This window comes from Somniosus microcephalus, chromosome 7 (genome assembly GCF_052327205.1).
Source record: "Somniosus microcephalus isolate GS21.2 chromosome 7, FLI_Smic_1.0, whole genome shotgun sequence".
NCBI lineage: Eukaryota > Metazoa > Chordata > Chondrichthyes > Squaliformes > Somniosidae > Somniosus > Somniosus microcephalus.
The window spans coordinates 263,512,242-263,537,302 of NC_140993.1; the positions used below are offsets into that span (position 1 = coordinate 263,512,242).

Below are 25,061 nucleotides of genomic sequence, written 5' to 3' on the forward strand. Positions count from 1 at the left end.
TCTGGCCAATTATCCACCCCATCAGCCTACTCACAACCATCAAAAACTGATGGAAGGTGTCGTTGACAGTGCTATCAAGCAACACTTACCAATAACCTGCTCACCGATGCTCAGTTTGTGTTCCACCAGGACCACTCGGCTCCCAACCTCATTACAGCCTTGGTCCAAACATGGACAAAATAGCTGAATTCCAGAGGTGAGGTGAGAGTGACTGTCCTTGACATCAAGGCAGCATTTGACCGAGTGTGGCATCAAGGGGCCCTAGTAAAATTGAAGTCAATGGGAATCAGGGGAAAAACTCTCCACTGGCTGGAGTCATACCTAGCACAAAGGAAGATGGTTGTGGTTGTTGGAGGCCAATCATCTCAGCCCCAGGACATCGCTGCAGTGTCCTAGGCTCAACCATCTTCAGCTGCTTCATCAATGACCTTCTCTGCATCATAACATCAGATGTGGGGATGTTTGCTGATGATTGCACAGTGTTAAGTTCTCAGATACTGAAGCAGTCCATGCCCGCGTGCAGCAAGACCTGGACAACATTCAGGCTTGGGCTGATAAGTGACAAGTAACATTTGCGCCACATAAGTGCGAGGCAATGACCGCCTCCAACAAGAGGGAGTCTAACCACCGCCCCTTGACATTCAACGGCATTATCATCCCCCACCATCAACATCCTGGGGGTTACCATTGACCAGAAACTGGACCGGTCACATAAATACTGTGGCAACAAGAGCAGGTCAGAGGCTGGGTATTTTGCAGTGAGTGATTCACCTCCTGACTCCCCAAAGCCTTTCCACCATCTACAGGAAACTCTCGTTTTAACGGCACCTAAATATCCGGAATTCTCTATTAACTGGCAAAATTCATACTCTGAAAACAACACCTCAATAACCGGCAATGTTGCCGTGTCCGAGTCCGAGTCTCCCGCGGTGGCTGAGTTAGTCAGTGGGGGTAGTTCTCCAAACTGCCACTACTCGGCTTCTTGGCGCTGTCGGAAGTCCGAAAACCTCAATGATGAACCAGCTGACTTGGAATAAGTGTACAGTCAACTACAGTACTGTATACCGTCGTTTACTGTATAAATTTTGTTTTACTGTTAAGTAATTAAAGAGTTATAGATTACCCTCAACTGGCAGTATTGTACTTAATCAAGCATCTTCCACCATCCATTTAACACAACATTCTGTAGGTGAGTACCCAATTACTGTATACTGCACATTTCTTGATTTTTTTTATTTTTGTTTGTTAAAAATAGCCTCGGTAGATAACCCTCTCCGTCATCCGGAATTTTTAATCAACCGGCACCATCCCGGTCCCGTCGGTGCCGGATACCAAAGAGTTTCCTGTAAAAGGCACAAGTAAGGAGTGTGATGGAAGACTCTCCACCTGCCTGGATGAGTGCAGCTCCAACAACACTCAAGAAGCTCGACACCATCCAGGACAAAGCAGTCTGCTTGATTGGCACCCCATCCACCACCTTAAACATTCACTCCATCCACCACTGGCCCACCGTGTCTGCAGTGTGTACCATCTACAAGATGCACTGCAGCAACTCGCCAAGGCTTATTTGACAGCGCCTCCCAAACCCACGACCTCTTCCACCTAGAAGGACAAGGGCAGCAGGCGCATGGGAACACCACCACCTCCAAGTTCCCCTACAGGTCACACATCATCCTGACTTGGAAATATATCGCCGATCCTTCATTGTCGCTGGGTCAAAATCCTGGAACTCCCTCCCTAACAGCACTATGGGAGTACCTTCACCACACGGACTGCAGTGGTTCAAGAAGGCGGCTCACCACCACCTTCTCAAGGGCTATTAGGGATGGGCAATAAATGCTGGCCTTGCCAGCGATGCCCACATCCCGTGAATCAATAAAGAAATAGTCCAGACAGTGGTCCCAGACAGTTAGGTCTAGACAGTACAGTTCAGAGAGTGCAGTCCAGACAGTGCTCCTAGGTAGTGCAGTCCAGACAGTGCTCCCATACAGTGCAGTCCATACAGTGCAGTCTATTGCCTGTCTCACCCCTCAGATGACTAGTTGGGACTGATGACTGGTGAAACTAACACATAAAACACTGATCAAAAACACAGGCATCTGAAAGACAGAGACAAAAGGGGGAGATTTTACAAATTGTTGCTCCGACACAGAGTTTGCGTGGCAGGAGGATATATCGGGAATTGGAATGTGGAGATCAGGCGATCCCATGGGATTGTCCAGGGAATGATGTGCGGGGACCTCTAACCCCAATATTCACTTCTGGTGTTCGGAGCTTTGTGCCAGGGACACGAGTTAGTAAAACCTATCCTTGTAGTTATTGTAGTGATCAATAGCATGTCATTCTATAGTGGACACTAGGTGGAGCCGTAGAGCTGTATATAGCTGTATGTATAAGACTACACTACCCAGCTATATATTATATTAAGACTACATTACCCATGAGGCTAGGCTACCCACAAGGCAGCAGTCAAGATGGAAGCCTCTACAAGATGCTGTACAAGTCCACATGTGCTCAATAAAGTAACTAGCAAAAGCTAGCTGTGTTCATAATAAGAATGTCTATTTATTAATGAACATAACATGGTACCAGGGTGGTGAAGATCTGCTGAAAATTGTGAAAAGCGACATGGAGAATTTGAAGACACCAGAGCGTTTGAAACTGACAGAAAAAATCGACTACAATTGGCAGACTTTTAAACAGCAATTTGAACTCTACATTGCAGCCATCGGATTCGGTACGAAGCCAGACGCAAGGAAGATAGCGTTGCTGCTTACGGTTGCAGGCCCACAGGCGATAGAGGTATTTAATACATTTGTATTTAATCCAGCGGAGAACAGAGACAAATTAGACGATGTGCTACAGAAATTTGATGCACATTGTTCTCCCAAAAAGAATGAGACGTATGAAAGATACATCTTCCGTTCTCGGACACAGCAACAAAATGAGACTTTTGATAGCTTTATAACTGATCTGAAACTGAAAGCACAGACATGTAATTTCTCTGAGCTCAAAGCATCCATGATTGTGTTTGGTATTCATGATAAAAAAGTCAGGGAACGTCTGTTGAGAGAAACCGAACTAAATTTGGAAAATGCGGTGAAAATATGCCAAGCCAGCGAGCTAGCTCGAAAGCACGCACAGACTTTCAGTGAAATCAATAATGATGCGATTGTAATGAGTGATAATGCTGCTGTCGGTGCTGTGTCCTATAAGGGGAAGAAACATGGGCAGAACAGAAATGAAAAGCAATCGGAGGATGAAATTTTTAATTGTAAACGCTGTGGTTACAAACACCAGTTAAGACAATGCCCAGCGTTTGGAAAAATGTGCACAAAGCGTAATGGAAAGAATCACTTTGCCAAACAATGCTTTTCAAAAGTACAAACTAAGAAAGGGCAACGAGTTAATGTAATTGAGGACACTGATTTAAGTGAGACATTTTTTGTAGGAATGGTGTCATGTGACAATATCAAAAAGGATACAGAAAATGTGCAGCCCTCAGAAATGGACAATGCTGAACATAAAGTTAATGCAGTAAAAGAGGACAAATGGATGATCCCACTGCAGGTAAATGGAGCATTAGTTACCTTGAAACTAGACACTGGGGCAAAAGCAAACTTAATCAGTATGAGTGAGATTAACAATATGAAAGAAAAGCCCAAAATACAGAAAAAGTCAGTACTACTGAAGGACTATAATGGACAGAAAATAGATAGCTTAGGTGTATGCAGATTTAAAGTGACAGTCAAAGACAAAGTGCATCATCTCATGTTTTCTGTTGTGGCTGAAAGGCTTGATTCACTACTGGGTGACAAAACTTGTGAGGACCTAGAACTGGTCAAAAGAGTCTACCGTATAAACTGTGCCATAAGCAGACCAGATGACTCGGTGGATTCTGTAGTGAATAATTTCCAGGATGTGTTCAAAAGATTTGGAGTTCTACCATTCACTTACAAGATCCAGCTAAAGCAGAATGCTCAGCCAGTGGTACATGCTCCATGAAGAGTTCCAGCACCCCTGCGTGACCGGCTCAAGAATGAACTGGACAGAATGACCACACTAGGAGTCATCAGGAAAGTCGAAGGGCCAACAGACTGGGTTAACTCCATGGTATGTGTAAAGAAAAAGAACAATGATTTAAGAATATGCATGGATCCAAAGGACTTAAATGCAAACATAAAACGTGAACACTACCAGATTCCCAAGCGAGAAGAAATCACCAGTGAAATGTCAGGTGTCAGATACTTTACAAAGCTCGATGCCTCACAAGGATTTTGGCAACTAAAACTGGATGAAGAGAGCACCAAATACTGTACCTTCAACACACCATTTGGCAGGTATTGTTTCCTCAGAATGCCTTTCGGGATAATATCTGCATCTGAAATCTTTCATAGAGCGATGGAACACGTAATTGAAGGTCTGGAAGGAGTTCGGGTCTATGTTGATGACATCATCATCTGGGGCTCCACACTGAAAGAACACAATGAGAGACTGACTAAAGTGCTACAGAGCATACGCTGGAATGGACTGAAGCTCAACAAAGCCAAGTGTCAGTTTGGCGTCCAGGAAGTCACTTTCCTAGGAGATAATCTATCTGGTAAAGGAATAGAGCCAGATATGGAAAAAGTAAACGCCATACTCAAAATGCCCCGACCCACTGACAAAAAAGGAGTGCTACGCATCATGGGGATGATAAACTTCATTGGAAAGTTCATTCCTAACTTGTCAGCCAAGACAGCCTGTCTGCGAGACCTGCTATGTAAAACAAATGAGTTCGCATGGACAGAAAGACATGAACAAGAGTGGATAAACCTCAAAACAGTGCTGACAACCACACCTGTACTCACCTTCTTTGACCCAACCAAAAGAATCAAAGTGTCAACGGATGCATCAAAAGATGGCCTAGGTGCGGTCTTGCTACAAGCAGAGGGTGAAGATTGGAAGCCTGTTGCCTATGCCTCCAGGTCTATGACTGATACTGAGTGTCGATACGCCCAGATTGAAAAGGAATGTCTAGGCTTGGTAGTTGGACTAGAAAAGTTTCATGGCTACATATATGGACTTCCCACCTTCACAGTTGAGACAGACCACAGCCCTCTGGTTGCCATCATAAAAAAAAACCTGAATGAGATGTCTCCAAGGATTCAACAACTCATGATGAAGCTGCAAAGATATGACTTTGAACTGATCTACACACCAGGCAAATACATAGTGTTAGCAGATGCACTATCCCGAGCACCCACAATGAGTCATGTGAGCTCTACTGAAGAAGACGTGGATGTTCATGTGAGTATGGTCACTGCTGCGCTGCCCGTGTCAGACACAAAATCAAAGCAAATAGCAGAAGAAACAGTAAAAGATACAGTATTACAAACAATAATAGAGAACATTCATCATGGTTGGCCAAAAGGTTCCTGTCCAAAATATTTTCACATAAGGTCAGAATTGAGTGTCGCAAGTGGACTATTACTAAAACAGAACAGAATAGTCATTCCACAGGCTCTACGTCAAGACATGCTCAAAAGGATTCATGAGGGACACCTCGGAATTGAAAAATGCAAAAGGAGAGCAAGAGACACTGTTTATTGGCCTGGCATAAATAAGGACATTGAGAACATGATAGGCAAATGTGAGACATGTCAGAAACACCAAAACAAACAAGCAAAGGAACCAATGATAGTAGCTGACATACCAACAGCAGCATGGCAAAAGGTTGGTATGGACCTTTTTCATTTAAATGGTAAAGACTATCTAATAGTGATTGACTACTATTCTAACTATCCTGAGATGGCGCTGCTCTCAAGCACCACAGCAAGCAGTGTCATAATGCATGTGAAATCCATCTTCACCAGACATGGAATTCCCAGGATTGCCGTTAGCGACAATGGTCCGTGCTTCAACAGTTTGCAGCACATTATGACTTTCAGCACATCACATCCAGTCCTTTGTATGCTCAGTCAAATGGTAAGGCAGAGAAAGGTGTTCAAGTTCTCAAGCAGCTACTGAAGAAAGCGACAGAAAGCAAGTCTGATCCTTATCTCGCCCTGCTGAGCTACCGAGCCTTACCTTTAGACTGTGGTTCTTCACCTGCTGAACTACTAATGGGTCGCAAGTTGCGCACCACGCTACCCTGCTGTGCAAAAGAACAGCAAAGTGAGGAACTGAGACAGAGACTTCAACTGTTAAAGCTGAAACAGAAATCATACTATGACAAGTCATCCAAAACTCTAAAACCATTGACAAAGGATGATGTTGTCAGGATTGAGGATCAAGATGCATGGAACAGGAAAGCTACAGTTCTTGAGGAAGTAGGACCAAGGTCATACACTGTTAGAACTGAGGAAGGACAGATTCTCAGGAGAAACCGCCGTTCCCTCCTAAAAACACAAGAGACTATTCAAGACCAGATTGATGACAATGCCGCAACTGCATCTTGTCATTCACCGCCAGAACAATCTCATGAAGACACATCAGACTTACCCATGTTGAGAAGATCCACACGTGAAGTAAAAGAGCCTGATAGACTTAATCTTTGAGTACAATGTAAAGCTTTGAAAATGTGTTGACTGTTTTGAAAATGTTTATGTTTATAGAGCACTAACAAAAGTGTTACTGATATTATCTTTATTGTTTTCTTGAAAGTTGATTGATATTGATTTTGTTAAACCTCAAAGAAAGGGGGATGTAGTGACCAATAGCATGTCATTCTATAGTGGACACTAGGTGGAGCCGTAGAGCTGTATATAGCTGTATGTATAAGACTACACTACCCAGCTATATATTATATTAAGACTACATTACCCATGAGGCTAGGCTACCCACAAGGCAGCAGTCAAGATGGAAGCCTCTACAAGATGCTGTATAAGTCCACATGTGCTCAATAAAGTAACTAGCAAAAGCTAGCTGTGTTCATAATAAGAATGTCTATTTATTAATGAACATAATAGTTATGGGTAGGCCCATCCATCAGAACTATTTAATTCCAGCAGGAGAATTTGGCCAAAGTCCAGAATATAAATGCCAATCAAATTTAGGATCCAAATTCAGGCCCCGTAATCGAATGCCCAATGTTCTATTTTTACTCCTTTTCTTTTGTCTAACTACTAGATATAGAATTACATAGAACGTACAGGCCATTCGGCCCAACTGGTCCATGCCATGTTCCTCCCACCCCTCTTCATCTCACGTTATCAACATATTCCTTTCTCCCTCACGTGTTTATCTAGCTTCCCCTTAAATGCATCTATACTAGTCGCCTCAACCACTCCCTGTGGTAGCGTGTTCCACATTCTCACCACTCTCTGGGTAAAAAAGTTTCTCCTGAATTCTTGGTGGTGAATCTTTGGAATTCTCTACCCCAGAGGGCTGTGGAGGCTCAGTCATTGGGTATATTCAAAACAGAAGTCGATAGATTTCTGACTAGTAAGGGTATCAAGGGATATGGCGATAGGGCCGTTGAATGGAGTTGAGGCAGAAGATCAGCCATGATCTCATTGAATGGCGGAGCAGGCTCGAGGAGCCGAATGGCCGACTCCTGCTCCTATTTCTTATGTTCTTATGTTCTTATTCCCTATTAGACTTATTAGTGACTGTCTTATATTTATGGCCCCTAGTTTTGGTCTCTCTCGCAAGTGGAAACATCTTCTCTACATCTACCCTATCGAATCCCTTCATAATCTTTAAGACCTCTACCAGGTCACCCCCTCAGCCTTCTCTTTTCTAGAGAATCGAGCCCCAGCCTGTTCAGTCTTTCCTAATAGATATAACCTCTCAGTATCGTCCTTGTAAAAAAAAAATGTGCACCTTCTCCAGTGCCTCTATATCCTTTTTATAATATCAAGAGCAGAATTGTTCACAATACTCCAAGCGTGGTCTAACCAAGGTTCAGTACAAGTTTAACATAACGTCTGTGCTTTTCAATTCACTGAAATGAACCCCAGTGCTTGGTTTACTTTTTTTATGGCCTTATTAACCTGTGTGACTACTGTTAGTGATTTGTGTATGTGTACCCACAGTTGCTCTGCTCCTCTAACCTATTTAGACATTTATTTTCCAAGGAGTATGTGGCCTCCTTATTCTTCCTATCGAAATGCACCACCTGACACTTTAATTTATTTTGAAATTAATTTGCCAACTGCACGCCCAGTCTGCAAGCTGGTGTTTTGCTAAAGGCGGCACCGTTCATCTTGTTGCCCTTCCTTTTTTCAGGGGGGGATTGCACAATGGGGCTGAAGAAGCCAGTTACAGCCACACTCATCGTACTAGTGAGCAGTATGATCGTCATCGTGGCAATCACAGTGATACAGCAGTTCAACAAAGTCACGCTTCCCAGCGGACTTAAGGTACGTCGCACGTTACAGCGGTCGGCTGAGCTCGCTCGTCCGCACGAGTCCGCCGTGCCGGTGGGGGAGCAGGGTCGGCACCTCTGGTTGGACGGTTACTTGAGGTGTCAGCGCATGACCCTCCTGCCTCTGACCGCCCCACCCCCACGCTCCCCACCATTGGTCGCCCGACACGTCCATCATCGCAGGGCCCGCATTCCCACGGCCAGTCGGGAAGCAAAGATTCTTCCTTACCCGATTGAATTATTCCTGACACTCAGTCAAACAGCCTTTTTCCCATGTCTTTCGGATGAGACGTTAAACCGAGGACCCCGTCTGCTCTCTCAGGTGAACGCAAGAGATCCCATGGCGCTATTTTGAAGAAGAGCAGGGGAGTTCTCACCGGTGTCCTGGGCTAATATTTATCCCTCAATCAACATCACTAAAAACAGATTATCTGGTCATTATCTCATTGCTGTCTGTGGGAGCTTGCTGTGTGCAAATTGGCTGCCGTGTTTCCCACATTACAACAGTGACTCCACTTCAAAAGTACTTCATTGGCTGTAAAGCGCTTTGAGACGTCCCAAGGTCATGAAAGGCACTATAGAAATGCAAGTTCTTTCTTTCTCTGTCCAATATTTTTATAGTTAATAGTCAAATATGTTCAAAGAATTTTTTTTTTTAAACGCAATTGTTTTAATGCCCCTTTTATTTTTCTCCTGGAGTTGATCGCAGAAGTGTCCGGGAGATTAATCTTCAATTCCTGGAAACTCCAGGCCAATCCTGGAGGAGTTGGAAACCCCAAGGGTCTCCCCATTGCCCATGCCAATCAGAGATTGGCCAGTAAACCCTGGGCACCACACGCCTGGATTTACCATCACAATGTTGGCGGCAAAGGTTCTCTTACAGCAACGCAGATGCCTCATTACACTTCCTATCCCCTCACCCATCACTCATCGGCTCCCCTATTGCTGCCATCCCTCCCAACTAGGCCACCCCTTCTCCTGACTTATCCCGTGAACCTGCTACCTGTGAGGAGCAGAGTCAAGGCAGTATGATTTAGTTATTGGCAGTCTGGCCAGCTAGGAGCAAGAGCCACCAGGACTAGGGCTGGGATTGGGGTAGGCTAAAAATGATAGAGACCAGGTGGGAGCTGGGACTGGGGCAGGCCGGGAATGAGACACCAGGAGCTGGGACTGGGGCAGGTCGGGAGTGAGACCGCAGGAGTGGGAGCTTGGGTAGGCTGGGAATGAACTACCAGGAGCTGGGATAGGCCAGGAACGAGACACCAGGAGCTGGGGTAGGCTGGGAACGAGACACTAGGAGCTGGGACTGGGGTAGGCCAGAAATGAGACACCAGGAGCTGGGAGCTTCGGACAACCCAGGAACAAGCTACCAGGAGCTGGGAGCTGGGGTAGGCCAGGAATGAGACACCAGGAGTGGGAGCTGGGATAGGCCGGGAACCAGAGACACCAGGAGCTGGGAGCTGGGGTAGGCCGGGAATGAGACACCAGGAGTGGGAGCTGGGATAGGCCGGGAACCAGAGACATCAGGAGCTGGGAGCTTGGGTAGGCCGGGAATCAACTAACTGGAGCTGAGAGCTGGGGTAGGCTGGGACTGAGCTATCAGGAGCTGGGAGCCAGACCAAAAGACAACATTCAAAATTCGAGTGGTACCAAGAAGTCGCCATTATCAGGAGCAGGCCCAGGGAGGAGGGAGAAAGAGCAGGTGGGGCTGGCATTTTAAATACCAGCAAGGGGAACTGAGCAGAGAAGCAGGGCTGGGGCAAGAGGAAGAGCAGGCGGGAGGAGCAATAGAAATCTCAGCAGGAGAAGAGAGGGAAGCAAGCAATAGGGATAAGCATTATGTTGAGTGGAGAAACAGCATCAACTGGGAAATGGAAAACAGTAGAGGCTCCAGCACCACCAGCTGGCAGGCAGAGGCACTACACTGCCACCGGTGGCAGGAGGGCTGCCACTGCATTGTGATGGTTGACATAGCAAAATTTAATGGGAAATGCTGACGTAGTAATTTAAACGTTGACACAAAAGTGTGACCAAAAAATCGTGACAACACAAAGGAAGTGAGATTTGTGGACAGGAAATGCAACTGTATCTAACTACTGCCTAACTCCTACTACGGCCTAACTCTGTCTTACTACGGCCTAACTCTATCTTACTATGGTCTAACTATCTAACTAATGCCGAACTGTATCTTTTCTAGTATGGGATTGTCTTCGATGCTGGATCCCCCCGTACAATCGTTTATGTTTATAACTGGCCAGCGATAAAGGAGAATAACACTGGCGTAGTCAGTGAGAAGTACAATTGCCAAATCGAAGGTACGTAGCTCAAATCCATTTCAAATGTACCTCACGGTAATTAACAAGGTCACTTAATTAACATAACTTAGAGGTGCTGGGAGCACAATGTGATAAAGGGGAAGAATATCCAGCACCAGCAGTTCTTAAAGGGCTGTTGGTCACTCTTTAGGTTGTCCTGTTACTGGGGGGGTGGGGAGGGGGTGCGGGGTGGGGGAGTAAAGGCTCCATTGACAGAAAGAACAGCTGCTTCTTTTGGGTAGCACTCTCGCCTGAGTCAGAAGGTTGTGGGTTCAAGTTCCCACTCCAGAGGCTTGAGCACAAAACCCAGGCTGACACTCCCACTGCAGTACCGAGGGAGTGCTGCACTGTCAGAGGTGCCGTCTTTCGAAGGAGACATTAAACTGAGGCCCCATCTGCCCTCTCAGGTGGATGTAAAAGATCCCATGGCACTATTTCGAAGAAGAGCAGGGGAGTCAATATTTGTCCCTCAACCAACATCACTAGTTGCCTTGCACCATTATTCCTTTTGTCACGTAATCTCTCCTGCCTTCCACCCTATCACAGAGCATCACCTTTTGTTCTTTCCTCCCCTCTACCCTGTCCCTGCCTCTGCATTTGCTTATAACCTGTTACATCTCTATAACCTTTTCCAGATCTGACGAAAGGTCATCGTCCTGAAATGTTAACTCTGTTTCTCTCTCCACAGATGCTGCCTGGCCTGCTGAGCATTTCCAACATTTTCTGTTTCTACCTCAGTAAAAAAAAAAAATTATTATCTGGTCATTATCACGCGGCTGTCTGTGGGAGCTTGCTGTGCGCAGATTTTGTCTGCCGCGTTTCTGAGAGCGCATTACAAAAGTGCTTCATTGACTGTGAAGCGCTTTGGGACGTCCTGAGGTTGTGAAATACGTTGTATAAATGCAAGTTCTTTCTTGATCGTCCTAGAAACTGATGTAGTTTGTGTGATTCCCTCCCCCCCCCCCGTCCACAGGACCAGCTATTTTCAGTTATGGCAGTGAACCTGCACAGGCAGCTCGTTCAATGGAGTTTTGCCTCAACATGACAATGGAAAAAGTACCTGCAGAGAAACATAATGCTACACCTGTCTACTTCGGAGCGACTTATGGAATGCGACTACTCCAGTAAGACTATCAGATCATTTATTTAAACAATGTCGCATTATCTCTCTCCCTGTAACCTCCTCCATCCCTACAACCCTCCGAGATCTCTGCGCTCCTCCAATTCTGGCCTCTTGTGCATCCCCGATTTCCATCGCCCCACAGCTTGGGGGGCCGTGCCTTCAGCTGCCGAGACCCTAAGCTCTGGAACTCCCTCCCTAAACCTTGTCTACTGCTCTTTCCTCCGTTAAGACGCTCATTACAACCTGCCTCCAGCACGGTGGCATAGTGGTTAGCACTGTTGCCTCACAGCGCCAGGGACCCGGGTTCGAATCCGGCCTCGGGTGACTGTCTGTGTGGAGTTTGCACATTCTCCCCGTGTTTGCATGGGTTTTCTCCGGGTGCTCCGGTTTCCTCCCACAGTCCAAAGATGTGCGGGTTAGGTTGATTGGCTATGATAAAAATTGACCCTTAGTGTTAGGGGGATTAAATACGTGGGGTTACGGGGATAGGGTGGGGTATGTGTTGGTGTAGGGGTTACGGGGATCGGGTGGGATATGTGTCGGTGCAGGCTCGATGGGCCGAAATGGCCTCTATCTGTACTGTGAGGTTTCTGTGATTTCTGTGATTCTGCCCTAATATCCCCTTGTGTGGCTCGGTGTCAAATTTTGTTTTGATAATCGCTCCTGTGAAGCGCCTTGGGACACTTTACTATGTTAAAGGTGCTATATAAATGCAAGTTTTTGTTGCCCAGCGTCCCCCCCCCCCCCCCCATAGGAAGCTAGAGCTTGAAAATCAGTTTGAAAGCAGAGGTTGCCCAGGGTGCTCCTGTTCTAACCTTTCCTTCCTGCCTTTCCCTGCCCCTCGGATAAGTCAACCAGCTTTCCTCCTCCGTTGCCTGCTCCCTAACTTTCATTGGTGCCTCAGTGCTATTTTGGCTGTGCGAAGCCCGTTTATTGTTATGCAACTGTTAATTTTAAGAGCGTTGAAGAAGCATTTGGTGAGAAAACCAACTGAGGAATAGGGACATAGGGACAGGAGTAGGCCATTCAGCCCCTCAAACCTGTTCCGCCATTCAAACGGCATCATGGCTCAGTCAGCCGTGGCTCAGTGGGCAGCACCCTCGCCTCCTGAGTCAGAAGGTTGTGGGTTCAAGTCCCACTCCAGAGACATGAGCACAAAAATCTAAGCTGGCATTCCCAGTGCAGTACTGAGGGAGTGCCGCACTGTCGGGGTGCCATCTTTCAGATGAAACTCCTGTCTGCCCTCTCAGGTAGATATAAAAGATATCACGGCACTATATTGAAGAAGAGCAAGGGAGTTAACCCCAGTGTCCTGGCCAATATTTATCCCTCAACCAATATTACTAAAACAGATGATCTGGTTATTATCACATTGCTGTTTGTGGGATCTTGCTGTGCACAAATTGGCTGCCACGTTTCCTACATTACAACAGTGACTACGCTTCAAAAGTACACCATTGGCTGTAAAGCGCTTTAGGACCTCCTGAGGTCGTGAAAGGCGCTGTAGAAATGTAAGTTCTTTCTTTTTATGGTTAATCTGTATCTTAACCCCGATTGCCCGCCTTGAAATAAATGAGTGAACTTCGTGTTCTGGTTTTGATTTCTGAGCTGAGCCAAAATGCTCTTTTCCAGTCCGATACCCTCTTACCTTCCTTTGTCATACAAGAGCCAGAAATGTACAGAGTGTCCAGGTGGGACAAGAACATTCTTTATATCATTTGCTGAGACTTTAACCTCTATCCCCAAGCACCCTAACATCGTATACCCAAAGGTCCACAGGCCTCCTGCCACATGAGTGAGGTGGAAGGCTCGCCAATTATCCAGGAAGCCCCGGATGTGCCAGGTTCCCGGCCTGCATCCGTGGGACCTCAATTTGGCCAGAACCCCATTCTGCCCTGAAAAACGGTCCCACTGTATTGGAGAAGGTGTGGCCAAGGGGTTGGGACTCTCAACCTGGGAGTTTTCTCTCCCTGGTCCTGGGATCTGCTGGGCCTTTAGTAGCCTTGGAAGAAACAAGGCTAGGGGACGAAGGGCTCACCTGGGGCTGGGTTTTCAGGCTTGAGTTTCCTTCCAAATTTTCTTTCATTAACTGACGGGCCAGGAATTTTAATCTTCTGTGCCAGTGGCACCCCCTAGTGGTGATTCTCGTGCTGCATTTTTCCAGCCCCTCTACACTCCGCCGCCTAGTGGCACAGGCACCCACTGGAACGCCTAGAGGGGTCAGCGGTGTAGGTGCCCAGGGGTCAGCGGTGTAGGTGCCCAGGGGTCAGCGGTGTAGGTGCCCAGGGGTCAGCGGTGTAGGTGCCCAGGGGTCAGCGGTGTAGGTGCCCAGGGTTCGCAAGCCTGGGACTTAAGCTATACTCATGTAATTAGGAAACGATGCAAACTGCGAGGCAGTGAGGTGCAGTCTCAAGGGGCACTGTTTCGAAAGGGGGATTCACGAGCCACCAGCACGGGGTCGGAAAGAGGGCTGCAATAGTATAGCTGCAATTCTGCACAGTACCAGCAGCAGAGGCTGGTGAACCTACCCCTCAGATATTATAAGCAGGAGCTTGTAAAACGATCTGGAACGCGCTGCCTGAAAGGGCGGTGGAAGATTCAGTGGTAACTTTCAAAATGGGAATTAGATATATGCTTGAAAAGGAGAAATTTGCAGGGCCATGGGGAAAGAGCACGGGGGAGTGGGACTAATTGGAGAGCTCTTTCAAAGAGCCGGCACAGGCACGACGGGCCGAATGGCCTCCTTCTGTGCTGCATGATTCAATGAAATAGCCTAGAATAAATCTATCCGCTGTACTTGATGTAAAAATGTGTGTATTTCTCTAAACCTGGCTCCACCCCTCCTTCTCTTCACGGAACTATCAGGTTGCAGAACGCAACAGCCGCAGCCATGATCCTCTCAGCGATTGAAGAATACCTCCGCACTTCGCCATTTGATTTTAGAGGAGTCCAGCTGATCTCGCAGAAGGAGGAAGGCGTCTACGGATGGATTACAGCAAATTATTTACTGGGCAACTTGCGGCAGGTTTGTCACAGTTACATTCCTGAAGTACGGAGTATTCTGGGTGAATCACTTCACCCCTGTCTGCCGGTGTTCTCCCCTTCCCCCTGCTGCCATTCCACAATCCCATAGTTGCCCTTTAGTACTTTTCCCAATCGTTCATTCTAACTGGTGTGAGCCTAGATATTGAGTGCTGACATAGGAACTCGATTGGAGACCTCGCATTTATATAATGCCTTTCATCATCTCAGGATGTCACAAAGCACGTCACGTCACAGCCAACAAAGTATCTCTTAATGTCTCTTCTTTCATCCCCTCCCCCATTTCCCAGCCCCCAAACTGCCTTTTAATCTGTTTCATTTCCTGCCTTTTTTTCTCAGTTCTGTAGAAGGGTTTCGACCTGAAACATCAACTCTGTTTCTCTCTCCACGGATGTTGCCTGGCCTGCTGAGTTTTTCTAGCGTTTTCTGTTGTTATTTCGGATTTCCAGCATTCGCAGTATTTTGCTATCGATAAAGTATTTTTGAAGTTTACTCATTGTTGTAGTGTAGGAAACATGGCAGCCATTTTGAGCAAAGCAAGATCCCACAAACAGCAATGTGATAATGACCAGATCATCTGTTTTAATGATGATGGTTGCGGGATAAATATTGGCCAGAACACAGGGGAGAACGCCCCTGCTCTTCTTCAAAATAGTGGCATGGGATCTTTCACGTCCACCTGAGACAGCAGACGGGGTTTAACGTTTTATCCCAAAAGACAGCACCTCCGACAGTGCAGCACCTCCTCAGTGCTGCACTGGGAGAGCCAGCCAGGATTTTGTGCTCAAGTCTCTGGAGTTGGACTTGAACCAAGACCTGAAACAACAACAGAAAATGCTGGAAATACTCAGCAGGCCAGGCAGCAACCGTGGAGAGAGAAACAGAGTTAATGTTTCAGGTCTGGGACCCTTCATCAGAACCGGAAAAAGCTGGAGATGTAACAGATATTAAGCAGGTGCAGAGACGGCGGGGGGGTTAGGAGGGGAGGAAGGAATTGAAAGAACATGCTGTGAAAATGTTGCAAATGGGAATGGCAAAATCATACTGCATGAAAAATGGGGGCAGGGATTATTATCTGAAATTGTTGAACTCGATGTTGAGTCCGGCAGACTGTAAAGTGCCCAATCGAAAGATGAGGTGCTGTTCCTCGAGCTTACGTTGAGCTACATTGGAACAATGTAATAGGCCGAGGACAGAGAGATCAGAGTGGGAGTGAAGCGGAGAATTAAAGTGACAGGCGACCGGAAGCTCAGGGTCACCCTTACGGACTGAACGGAGGTGTTCCGCAAAGCGATCGCCCAATCTGCGTTTGGTCTACCCAATGTAGAGGAGACCGCATCGTGAGCAGCGAATACAGTATATTAAATTGCAAGAAGTGCAAGTAAATCGCTGTTTCACCTGGAAGGGGTGTTTGGGGCCCTGGACAAAGGCCTTCTGACTCAGAGGTAAGAATGCTGCCCACTGAGCCATGGGCTAATTGGAAGGCACCACAGGTGATCCTGCAGCTGTCCTCACCCAACGACCACACAAATTGGCGAGCCATCAAGAGTGGGATCCCGAATTGATTTGCCTGGGGCTCAGAGGCCAACCTCTGCATGCTTACCAGCACTCCAGCTATGGTCAGCTGACTCAACACAAACCTGGGACCGTCTGGTCTGCATGGGCTTGGATTATACTCTACCTTTACCCATTCAACCACTGGGGAAGTGACTGAAATGGCAGCTCGGTTGAACTTGTAGAAGGTGAGATGTGCTTGTATGTCCTCCATAAACTGAAGGTCATCCAAAACTCTGCTGCCCGTGTCCTAACTCGCACCAAGTCCCGTTCACCCATCACCCCTGTGCTCACTGACCTACATTGGCTCCCGGTTAAGCAATGCCTCGATTTCAAAATTCTCATCCTTTTTTTCAAATCCCTCCATGGCCTCGCCCCTCTCTCTCCCTGTAACCTCCTCCATCCCTACAATCCTCCGAGATCTCTGCGCTCCTCCTATTCTGGCCTCTTGTGCATCCTCGATTTTAATTGCTCCACCAATGGCGGCCGTGCCTTCAGCTGCCTAGGCCCCAAGCTCTGGAATTCCCTCCCTAAACCTCTCCACCTCTCCACCTCTCTCTCCTCCTTTAAGACGCTCTTAAAACCTCCCTCTTTGACCAAGCTTTTGGTCACCTGTCCTAATATCTCCTTATGCAGCTCGGTCTCAAATTTTGTCTGATAACGCTCCTGCGCAGCGCCTTGGGACGTTTTACTACATTAAAGGCACTATATAAATACAAGTTGTTGTTGTTGTTTTCCTGCAACATTTTCAGATTTGTCAATATTCGTCTCAGACTTTTATTTTTTGACCCAAATCCCTTGGCAGAGACGTACTTGGAGTCAGTTGCGACGAACCTTCCTTGTAAAGACCAAGGGTACTCTGGATCTAGGTGGAGCTTCTACAGAAATAACTTTTGTCCCCGAGGTGCATAAAGTCAAGCGTGGAACCACAATAATCACATTGTACAGTCACGAGTACAAGATCTTCACTCAAAGCCTGGCATGCTATGGAAGGGACGAAGCTGAGAAGAGGTACTGGGCAAAACTCATCCAGGTAAAATCTTAAAGAATTCAAACAATTGGCTGAAATTCCTTTTTGTATTAAAGGAAAGTGTAAACCCGGAAAGAAAGGAAAAACTTACGTTTCTCCAGCGCCTTTCATGACCTCCGGACATCCCAAAGCGCTTTACAGCCAATGAAGTACTTTTTGAAGTGTAGTCACTGATGTAATGTAGGAAGCACAGCAGCCAATTGCGCACAGCAAGCTCCCACAAACAGCAATGTGATAATGGCCAGATTCTGTTGGTTGAGTGGTAAATATTGGACACCGGGGAGATCTTCCCTGCTCGTCTTCAAATAGTGTCATGGGATCTCTTACGTCCACCTGCGAGGACCGGTGTTTGTTGTAACAGGCTGAGAGTGGTCACAGCGCCACCTCTGGTGAGTAAGAATAACATATTTAACTATTGCAAGCAGGAGTTACCCATTGCTTTCAACGCATTGGGGGAATGGCAGCATTCCCGACTCATGGAGCTGAATAAATAGCTATATGTTTTCAGTACTTACACAAAAGGGCCGAATTTGTGTAATCGGATGGAAAATTGTGGATAGCACATGTGCAAATTTCCGTTATGCGCCCCAGTGGCTGAGGCTCCCTGCCAGGGGCGCAGCTTCATATAGTCTGAACTCAGGGTGGAATGTGATTATAGAAGATTTGAACGTTTACATTATGTATAGGCACAGAACTACACAGTGTTGCTCAGTGGGTAGCACTCTCACCTCTGAAGCTAGAAGGTTGTGGGTTCACGTCCCACTCCAGACTTCAGCACAATATCTAGGGGAGTGTTGCACTGTCGTAGGTGCCGTCTTTCGGATGAGATATTAAAGCGATGCCCCGCCTACCCTCTCAGGTAGCCGTAAAAGATCCCATGGTACTATTCAAAGAAGAGCAGGGGAGTTCTCGCCGGTGTCCTGTGCCAATATTTATTCCCTCAACCAGCATCACTAAAAATAAAATGATCTGGTGATTTTCACATTGCTGTTTGTGGGAGCTTGCTGTGCTCAAATTGGCTGCCGCATTTCCTACATTACAACAGTGACTAGGAAACTCTCGATTTACCGGCACCTAAATAACCGGAAATCTCTGTTAACCGGCAAAATGCAGGAGTAGGTTCAGGTAAGTTTTACTTCATATTAGTGGCCATTCCTGGAGCTGTGGCTGTGTAACCGGGGTTCCTGCACCTGTTGCTATGCAACAGGGACGCCTGGATCTGTGGCTGTGTACGCGGCTCTCGTACCTTTTACTATACCTCTCTGTAATCCGGACTTTTTGATAAACCGGCACCACGCCGGTCCCATCGGTACCGGATAAAAAAGAGTTTCCTGTAATTGGCTGTAAAGCACTTTGGGATGTCCCTAGATCGTGAAAGATAAGAACATAAGAAATAGGGCATAATAAGTTCCTTCAGCCTGCTCCGCCATTCAGTAAGATCATGGCTGGACTTCTACATCAACTCCACCTTCCCGCCCGATCCCCATATCCCTTGATTCAACTTAAGTGTCCAAAAATCTATCAATCTCAGTCTTGAATATACTCAACAACAGAGCAGCCACAGCCCTCTGGGGTAGAGAATTCCAAAGATTCAACATCCTCGAGTGAAGAAATTTCGCCTCATCTCAGTCCTAAATGGCTGACCCCTTATCCTGAGATGATGACCCCCCTAGTTCTCGACTCCCAAGCCAAGGGAAGCAGCCTCTCAGCAGCTACCCTGTTAAGCCCTCTAAGAATTTTATACATTTCAATGAGACCTTCTGAACTCCAGGGAATATAGGCCCATTCTACTCACTCGCTCAAGGTGCTACAGAAATGCAAGTTCTTTCTTTTTACTAGTTCTGCATTAGTAGAAATAACTATATTTGCACATACCTGTTGACATAATAAAACTCACTACGCACTTGGTTTGAGTATAAAGCAAGGCTTTAATCAACTTGTTTCAGAACATGGAGGTCTAGTTGTACTTCACTAGTTCCTGTCTTACAAAATGTCCCTGGTCAAGCTGGGCCCACGCCCGAGTATTTATACTCCTTGGACGGCGCCACCAGCTGGTCATCCAGCGTTATTTCATGAGTAGTTCTTTATGATGATGAGATTTATAACACCAATGTTTTATCAACTCAGAAATCGACTGAGAAATCAAGAATTGAAGATTCTTGCCTTCCCTCAAACTACACTCTGACTCTCCAACTGAGGAATATATTTGGAAGTTTATGCACTGTAGCTGAGATACCAGAGGACTATGATCCTGACAACAACGTCACGTTTATTGGAACTGGAGACCCTGCTCTGTGCCTGCAGGAGTTGTTGTTAATATTTAAGTTTAGATCTTTCTACATTAGAGGCAACTGGACAGAGCGTTCATCGCGTCGTGATCAGCCAAAGATATCTGGAGACTTTGTGGTACGTTACCAAGTGTTTGGAATATCTCACTTTGTTTTCCCCATACTGTCATACGTGTCATAAGCTTAACTTGTGAAATTTATTCCTCTTTATCCCAAACTATCCAGGCCTTTTCTGGTTTCTACACCACAATGGAAGCCTTGAATTTAACCGGTTCCTTTTCCATGCATGACTTCCACTCAACAGTTCGGTCTTTCTGTCTGAAAAACTGGAATCAGGTAAGTGGCGGAATTCATGTCTGTATCTTAGTCACTTGACCAGCCACAGCCGATTGGATATCTCAGGGTGGCTGCCAGCTGTGTACTAGCTTGTTTGCTCTAGTCTCATAGACAAGCATCTTTATTGGATACAATTCTCATACAAGAAACAAGCTAACAGCATGTCACCGTGGAGACACCTTCAGGGTGTGTCTGAGTTTAAAATTCAAACTACATACAGACAATGCACATTGCATGCTACTTACAGACAGGGTGATTCATGCAACTTAGACATGGGACATTACATGCTACTTACAGCCATGGGACATTACATGCTACTTACAGACATGGGACATTACATGCTACTTACAGTCATGATCCATTACATGCTACTTACAGACAAGGGACATTACATGCTACTTACAGACTTGGCCCAATACATTCTACTTACAGATATGGCCCATTACACGCTACTTACAGACATAGGACATTACGTGCTACTTACAGACATGGCACATGACATGCTACTTATAGACATGGCACATTACATGCTACTTACAGACACAGTACATTACATGCTACTTGCATACATGGCACATGACATGCTACTTATAGACATGGCACATTACATGCTACTTACAGACACGGCACATTACATGCTACTTGCATACATGGCACATTACATGCTACTTGCATACATGGCACATTACATGCTACTTGCATACATGGCATATTACATGCTACTTGCAGACATGGCACATTACATGCTTACAGACATGGCCATTACACACTACTTACAGCCACAGCCCATTACATGCTACTTGCATACATGGCACATTACGTGCTACTTGCAGATATGGCACATTACATGCTACTTACAGACATGGCACATTACATGCTACTTGCAGACATGGCACATTACATGCTACTTGCAGGCATGGTGCATTGCATGCTACTTACAGACATGGCACATGACATGCTATTTACAGACATGGTCCATTACATGCTACTTACAGACATGGCACATTATATGCTACATGCAGACATGGTGCATTATATGCTACTTGCATACATGGCACATTGCACACTGCTTACCAACATGGCACATCACATGCTACTTGCAGACATTGCCCATTATGTGCTACTTATAGACATGGCACATTACATGCTACATGCAGACATGGCACATTACATGCTACTTGCATACATGGCACATTACATGCTACTTGCAGACATGGTGTATTACATGCTACTTACAGACATGGCACATGACATGCTACTTACATACATGGTCCATTACATGCTACTTACAGACATGGCACATTATATGCTACTTACAGACATGGCACATTATATACTACTTAAGACATGGCACATTACATGCTACATGGAGACATGGCACATTACATGCTACTTGCATACATGGCACATTGCATGCTGCTTACTGACATGGCACATTACATGCTACTGACAGACATTGCCCATTACATGCTATTTACAGACATGGTACATGTTAAATGAGCTCAATACAAATTGACAGTGACAGATACAAAATTAAAAAGTGCATCACCAACAATGAGGCAAAATACACACTAAAAAATATCTATCTTGCAGGTTCAACAGTTACTGCCAAATGTGACAGACTCATTTCGCAGAGCGTATTGTTTCAATGCCAACTACATCAATGCCCTACTGGTAGAAGGTTACAAGTTTGATCAAGTGAGTTGGAAACGGATAAGTTTTCAAAAACAAGTAAGTTTAGAAATTTAAAATCACTGTTTTATAAAACCCTCCCTTGTTATTCGTTGTTTTAGCAGTAATTTATTTGGAGGGTGGTGGTTACGCTCTCATTTCTCCATATTATTCCAACATGGACAATGGGGTAGGGAATCCATCTTCACCCATAGCCAGGGTACATTGCGGAGCTGACGTGAGGAAGAAGTTCTCACGCATTGGGTTTTAATGGGCTTATTGTGTGGAATCACAACAAGGAGTGAAAATGGATCCATTTCAAGGGGGAGCCGGGTGATATCATCTGTAGCACATCCAACCAACCAGTTTGGATTTCGCAAATGTCCAGAGATGTGTAGGATTGTGCCTTCTTTGCCATAAACCCTCCATCATTCACCTGATGATTCAAGATTCCACTTGTTTAGGTGGAAAGGAATATATTTAATGGTTTGCTTGAATCTATCTCTCATCCAGTCTCGAAGATGTCAATCTCATATCATTGTCAGTTATTGTTCTATCCCAGGGTCATTTTGCCAAATTTAGATTTTCTGGACAGTTGTCAATGAAAATTGTGTATCCCAGGACTAGTTTTGCTGTGTATTTGTGGGAGGCTAAATAAGTTATTTAGTGTTGTTATCAGTCAGATGACTCTTCCAGTTACAATGGTTGGACAATAAGTCATGAGAGGTAGGCCACAGAGGTTAACTAGTAGGTAGTAGAAGGTGACCAGTAAGTAACAAAAGTTGACACATAATAGAAGTTGACTAGTACATAGCAGATGTTGATTAGTAGGCATTTGAAGTTGACCAATAGGTAATATAAATTGACTAGTAGGTAGAATAAGCTGGCTTGTAGGTAGCAGAAGAAGTTGCCCTGGGTAAGCTTTGAGGCGCTCAAAATTCCTAATGGAGACATTGTGGATGAGTTGTAAGAGATGTTCAATGTCCTCATTGTCCATGATCCAAAGCCTTCCCGCAGAGTTATGGATTGCACGATATGGGTGATGCTACTGATAGAAACCATTTCCACTGTTGTTTGGACTAAGAACATAAGGAATAGGAGCAGGAGTTGGTCCTTCGAGCCTGCTCCACCATTCAAAAAGATCATGGCTGATCTTCTACCTCAACTCCACCTTCCTGCCCGATCCCCATATCCCTTGATTCCCTTAATATCCAAAAATCTATCGATCTCTGTCTTGAATATACTCAATGACTGAGCCTCAACAGCCCTCTGGGGTAGAGAATTCCAAAGATGCACCACCCTCTGAGTGAAGAAATTTCTCCTCATCTCAGTCCTAAATGGCTGACCCATTATTCTGAGATTGTGACCCCTGGTTTTAGACTCCCCAGCCAAGGGAAACATCCTCCCTGCATCTACCCTGTCAAGCCCTGTAAGAATTTTGTATGTTTCAATGAGATCACCTCTCATTCTTCTAAACTCTAGAGAATATAGGCCTAGTCTACTCAATCTCTCCTCAGAAGACAATCACCCCATCCCAGGAACCAATCCGGTGAACCTTCATTGCACTCCCTCTATGGCAAGTATATCCTTCCTTAGCTAAGGAGACCAAAACTGTACACAATACTCCAGGTGTGGTCTCACCAGGGCCCTATATAATTGCAGTAAGACGTCTTTACTCTTATACTCAAATCCTCTTGTAATAAAGGCCAACATACCATTTGCTTTCTTAATTGATTGCTGTACCTGCATGTTAACTTTCAGTGATTCGTGTACAAGGACACCCAGTTCCCTCTGAACACCAACATTTCCCAATCTCTCACCATTTAAAAAATACTCTGCTTTTCTATTTTTCCTAACAAAGTGGATAACTTCACATTTCTCCACATGATATTCCACTTTTGTTGTAAATTATGTATTAATTCTTTAAATGCTCGCCATTGCTTGTCTACCGTCATACCTTTTAATGTAGTTTCCCAATCTACCTTAGCCAACTCGCCTCTCATACCTACGTAGTTTGCTTTGTTTAGATTTAAGAGCCCAGTTTTGGATTTAACTGAATCACTTTCAAACTTAATATAAAATTCAATTATATTATGGTCACTCTTCCCTAAGGGCCCCTTTACTACAAGGTTATTAATTAACCCTTTCTCATTGCACAATACTAGATCTAAAATAGCCTGTCCCCTAGTTGGTTCCTCAACATACTAATCTAGAAAACTATCTTATATACATTCCATGAATTCGTCCTCCACACTATTAATGCAAATTATATCTCTCCAGAGGCTTATTGTATCCCGGGTTAATGTCTATGATTAACCCAAGGGTGGTATTTTGTTGGGGAAGATGTAAGACAGGTGTGTATTGTAAAGAGGTTGGCAGCTATTCTGTTCCATCTATTGTCAACTGAGGTACCATTCATGTAACTGTTATGTGGCGATGCACTGTCCAGTGATAGAAGTGACCCTTTGGGGGAGAAATTCAGTTGGTTAGCGCCTCCTGTTAGCACCTGGCGGGGGCGCTAATGGGGCACTGATGCAGTAGCGCCGGGGCAAGGCGAATCCGGCGCCGCACGCCAAATCTGGCCCCCTCGTAGCACCGCCACTAAAAGGACTTCAACGCCAGGCAGATCGTGACTTCAGTGAGCATGCAATGTTCACTGGGTGCCCAATCTGCCAAATTAATTTTCGCCCACTGCCTTAGTGCCTCGCCCCCACAGCGGCAGGGAGAGGAGGCGCCAAGCAGGCTGATGCCGGCTCCAGGGGCGCTACTTAAAGGGATCATGAGTAACGAGTCGCTGCTGTCAGGTTAGTGCTGCTTCACGGCTTCCTTGTCAGTTTGAGATTGTGCAAGTTTAATTCAGTCATTTAAAGGTTCTTTAGTTTCAGGAATGTTGTGGCTACTGAAAATTAGTTACATTTATTCTGACAACATATCAAAGTGCTACACTTGGTTACATTAATGGGGGCTATACTGGCAGTCGACCTCACCGTCCAGGATCTACTGCGGAGTGAGCGGAGGCAGCGAGAAAGACTGGAACATGTGGCCAGAGGGAGGAGGAGGAGGGCCATCAGGGCTCTCAACAGGAGGCCTTACCCTCCGAGGGTATTCCAACAGCACTTCTCCTCCCTCCAATGAAGCGAGGAGCAGTGTATTAGAGGGCTCTGCATCACCAAGGTGGTGGTCACAGAACTCTGCCACCTCCTCCAAACAGACCTCGTCTCACACCAGGATAACTTAAACCCCAGATCCCTTTTGCTCACCACATGCCCATCATACCATCCCTCTGTCATGCCAATTCACAATGTCCTCCTGGGCGCAAAGTTGAGAGAGACCACAAAATATTGCAAATTCC

At 45.8% G+C, this 25,061-nt stretch overlaps 1 protein-coding gene across 1 annotated transcript in view; it reads left to right on the forward strand.

Moving 5' to 3' along the window:
• The window catches only part of entpd3 (ectonucleoside triphosphate diphosphohydrolase 3), a 40,568-nt gene that overhangs the window by 13,593 nt on the left and 1,914 nt on the right, over positions 1-25,061 (forward strand). Inside the window, exons 2-9 of the mRNA XM_085993695.1 lie at positions 8,212-8,345; positions 10,548-10,665; positions 11,639-11,789; positions 14,654-14,813; positions 17,190-17,417; positions 19,542-19,820; positions 19,928-20,038; positions 21,632-21,769. Coding sequence (XP_085849821.1) covers positions 8,226-8,345; positions 10,548-10,665; positions 11,639-11,789; positions 14,654-14,813; positions 17,190-17,417; positions 19,542-19,820; positions 19,928-20,038; positions 21,632-21,769 — 1,305 coding nt within the window. The 5' untranslated portion in view covers positions 8,212-8,225. The remainder of the gene's footprint in view (positions 1-8,211; positions 8,346-10,547; positions 10,666-11,638; positions 11,790-14,653; positions 14,814-17,189; positions 17,418-19,541; positions 19,821-19,927; positions 20,039-21,631; positions 21,770-25,061) is intronic.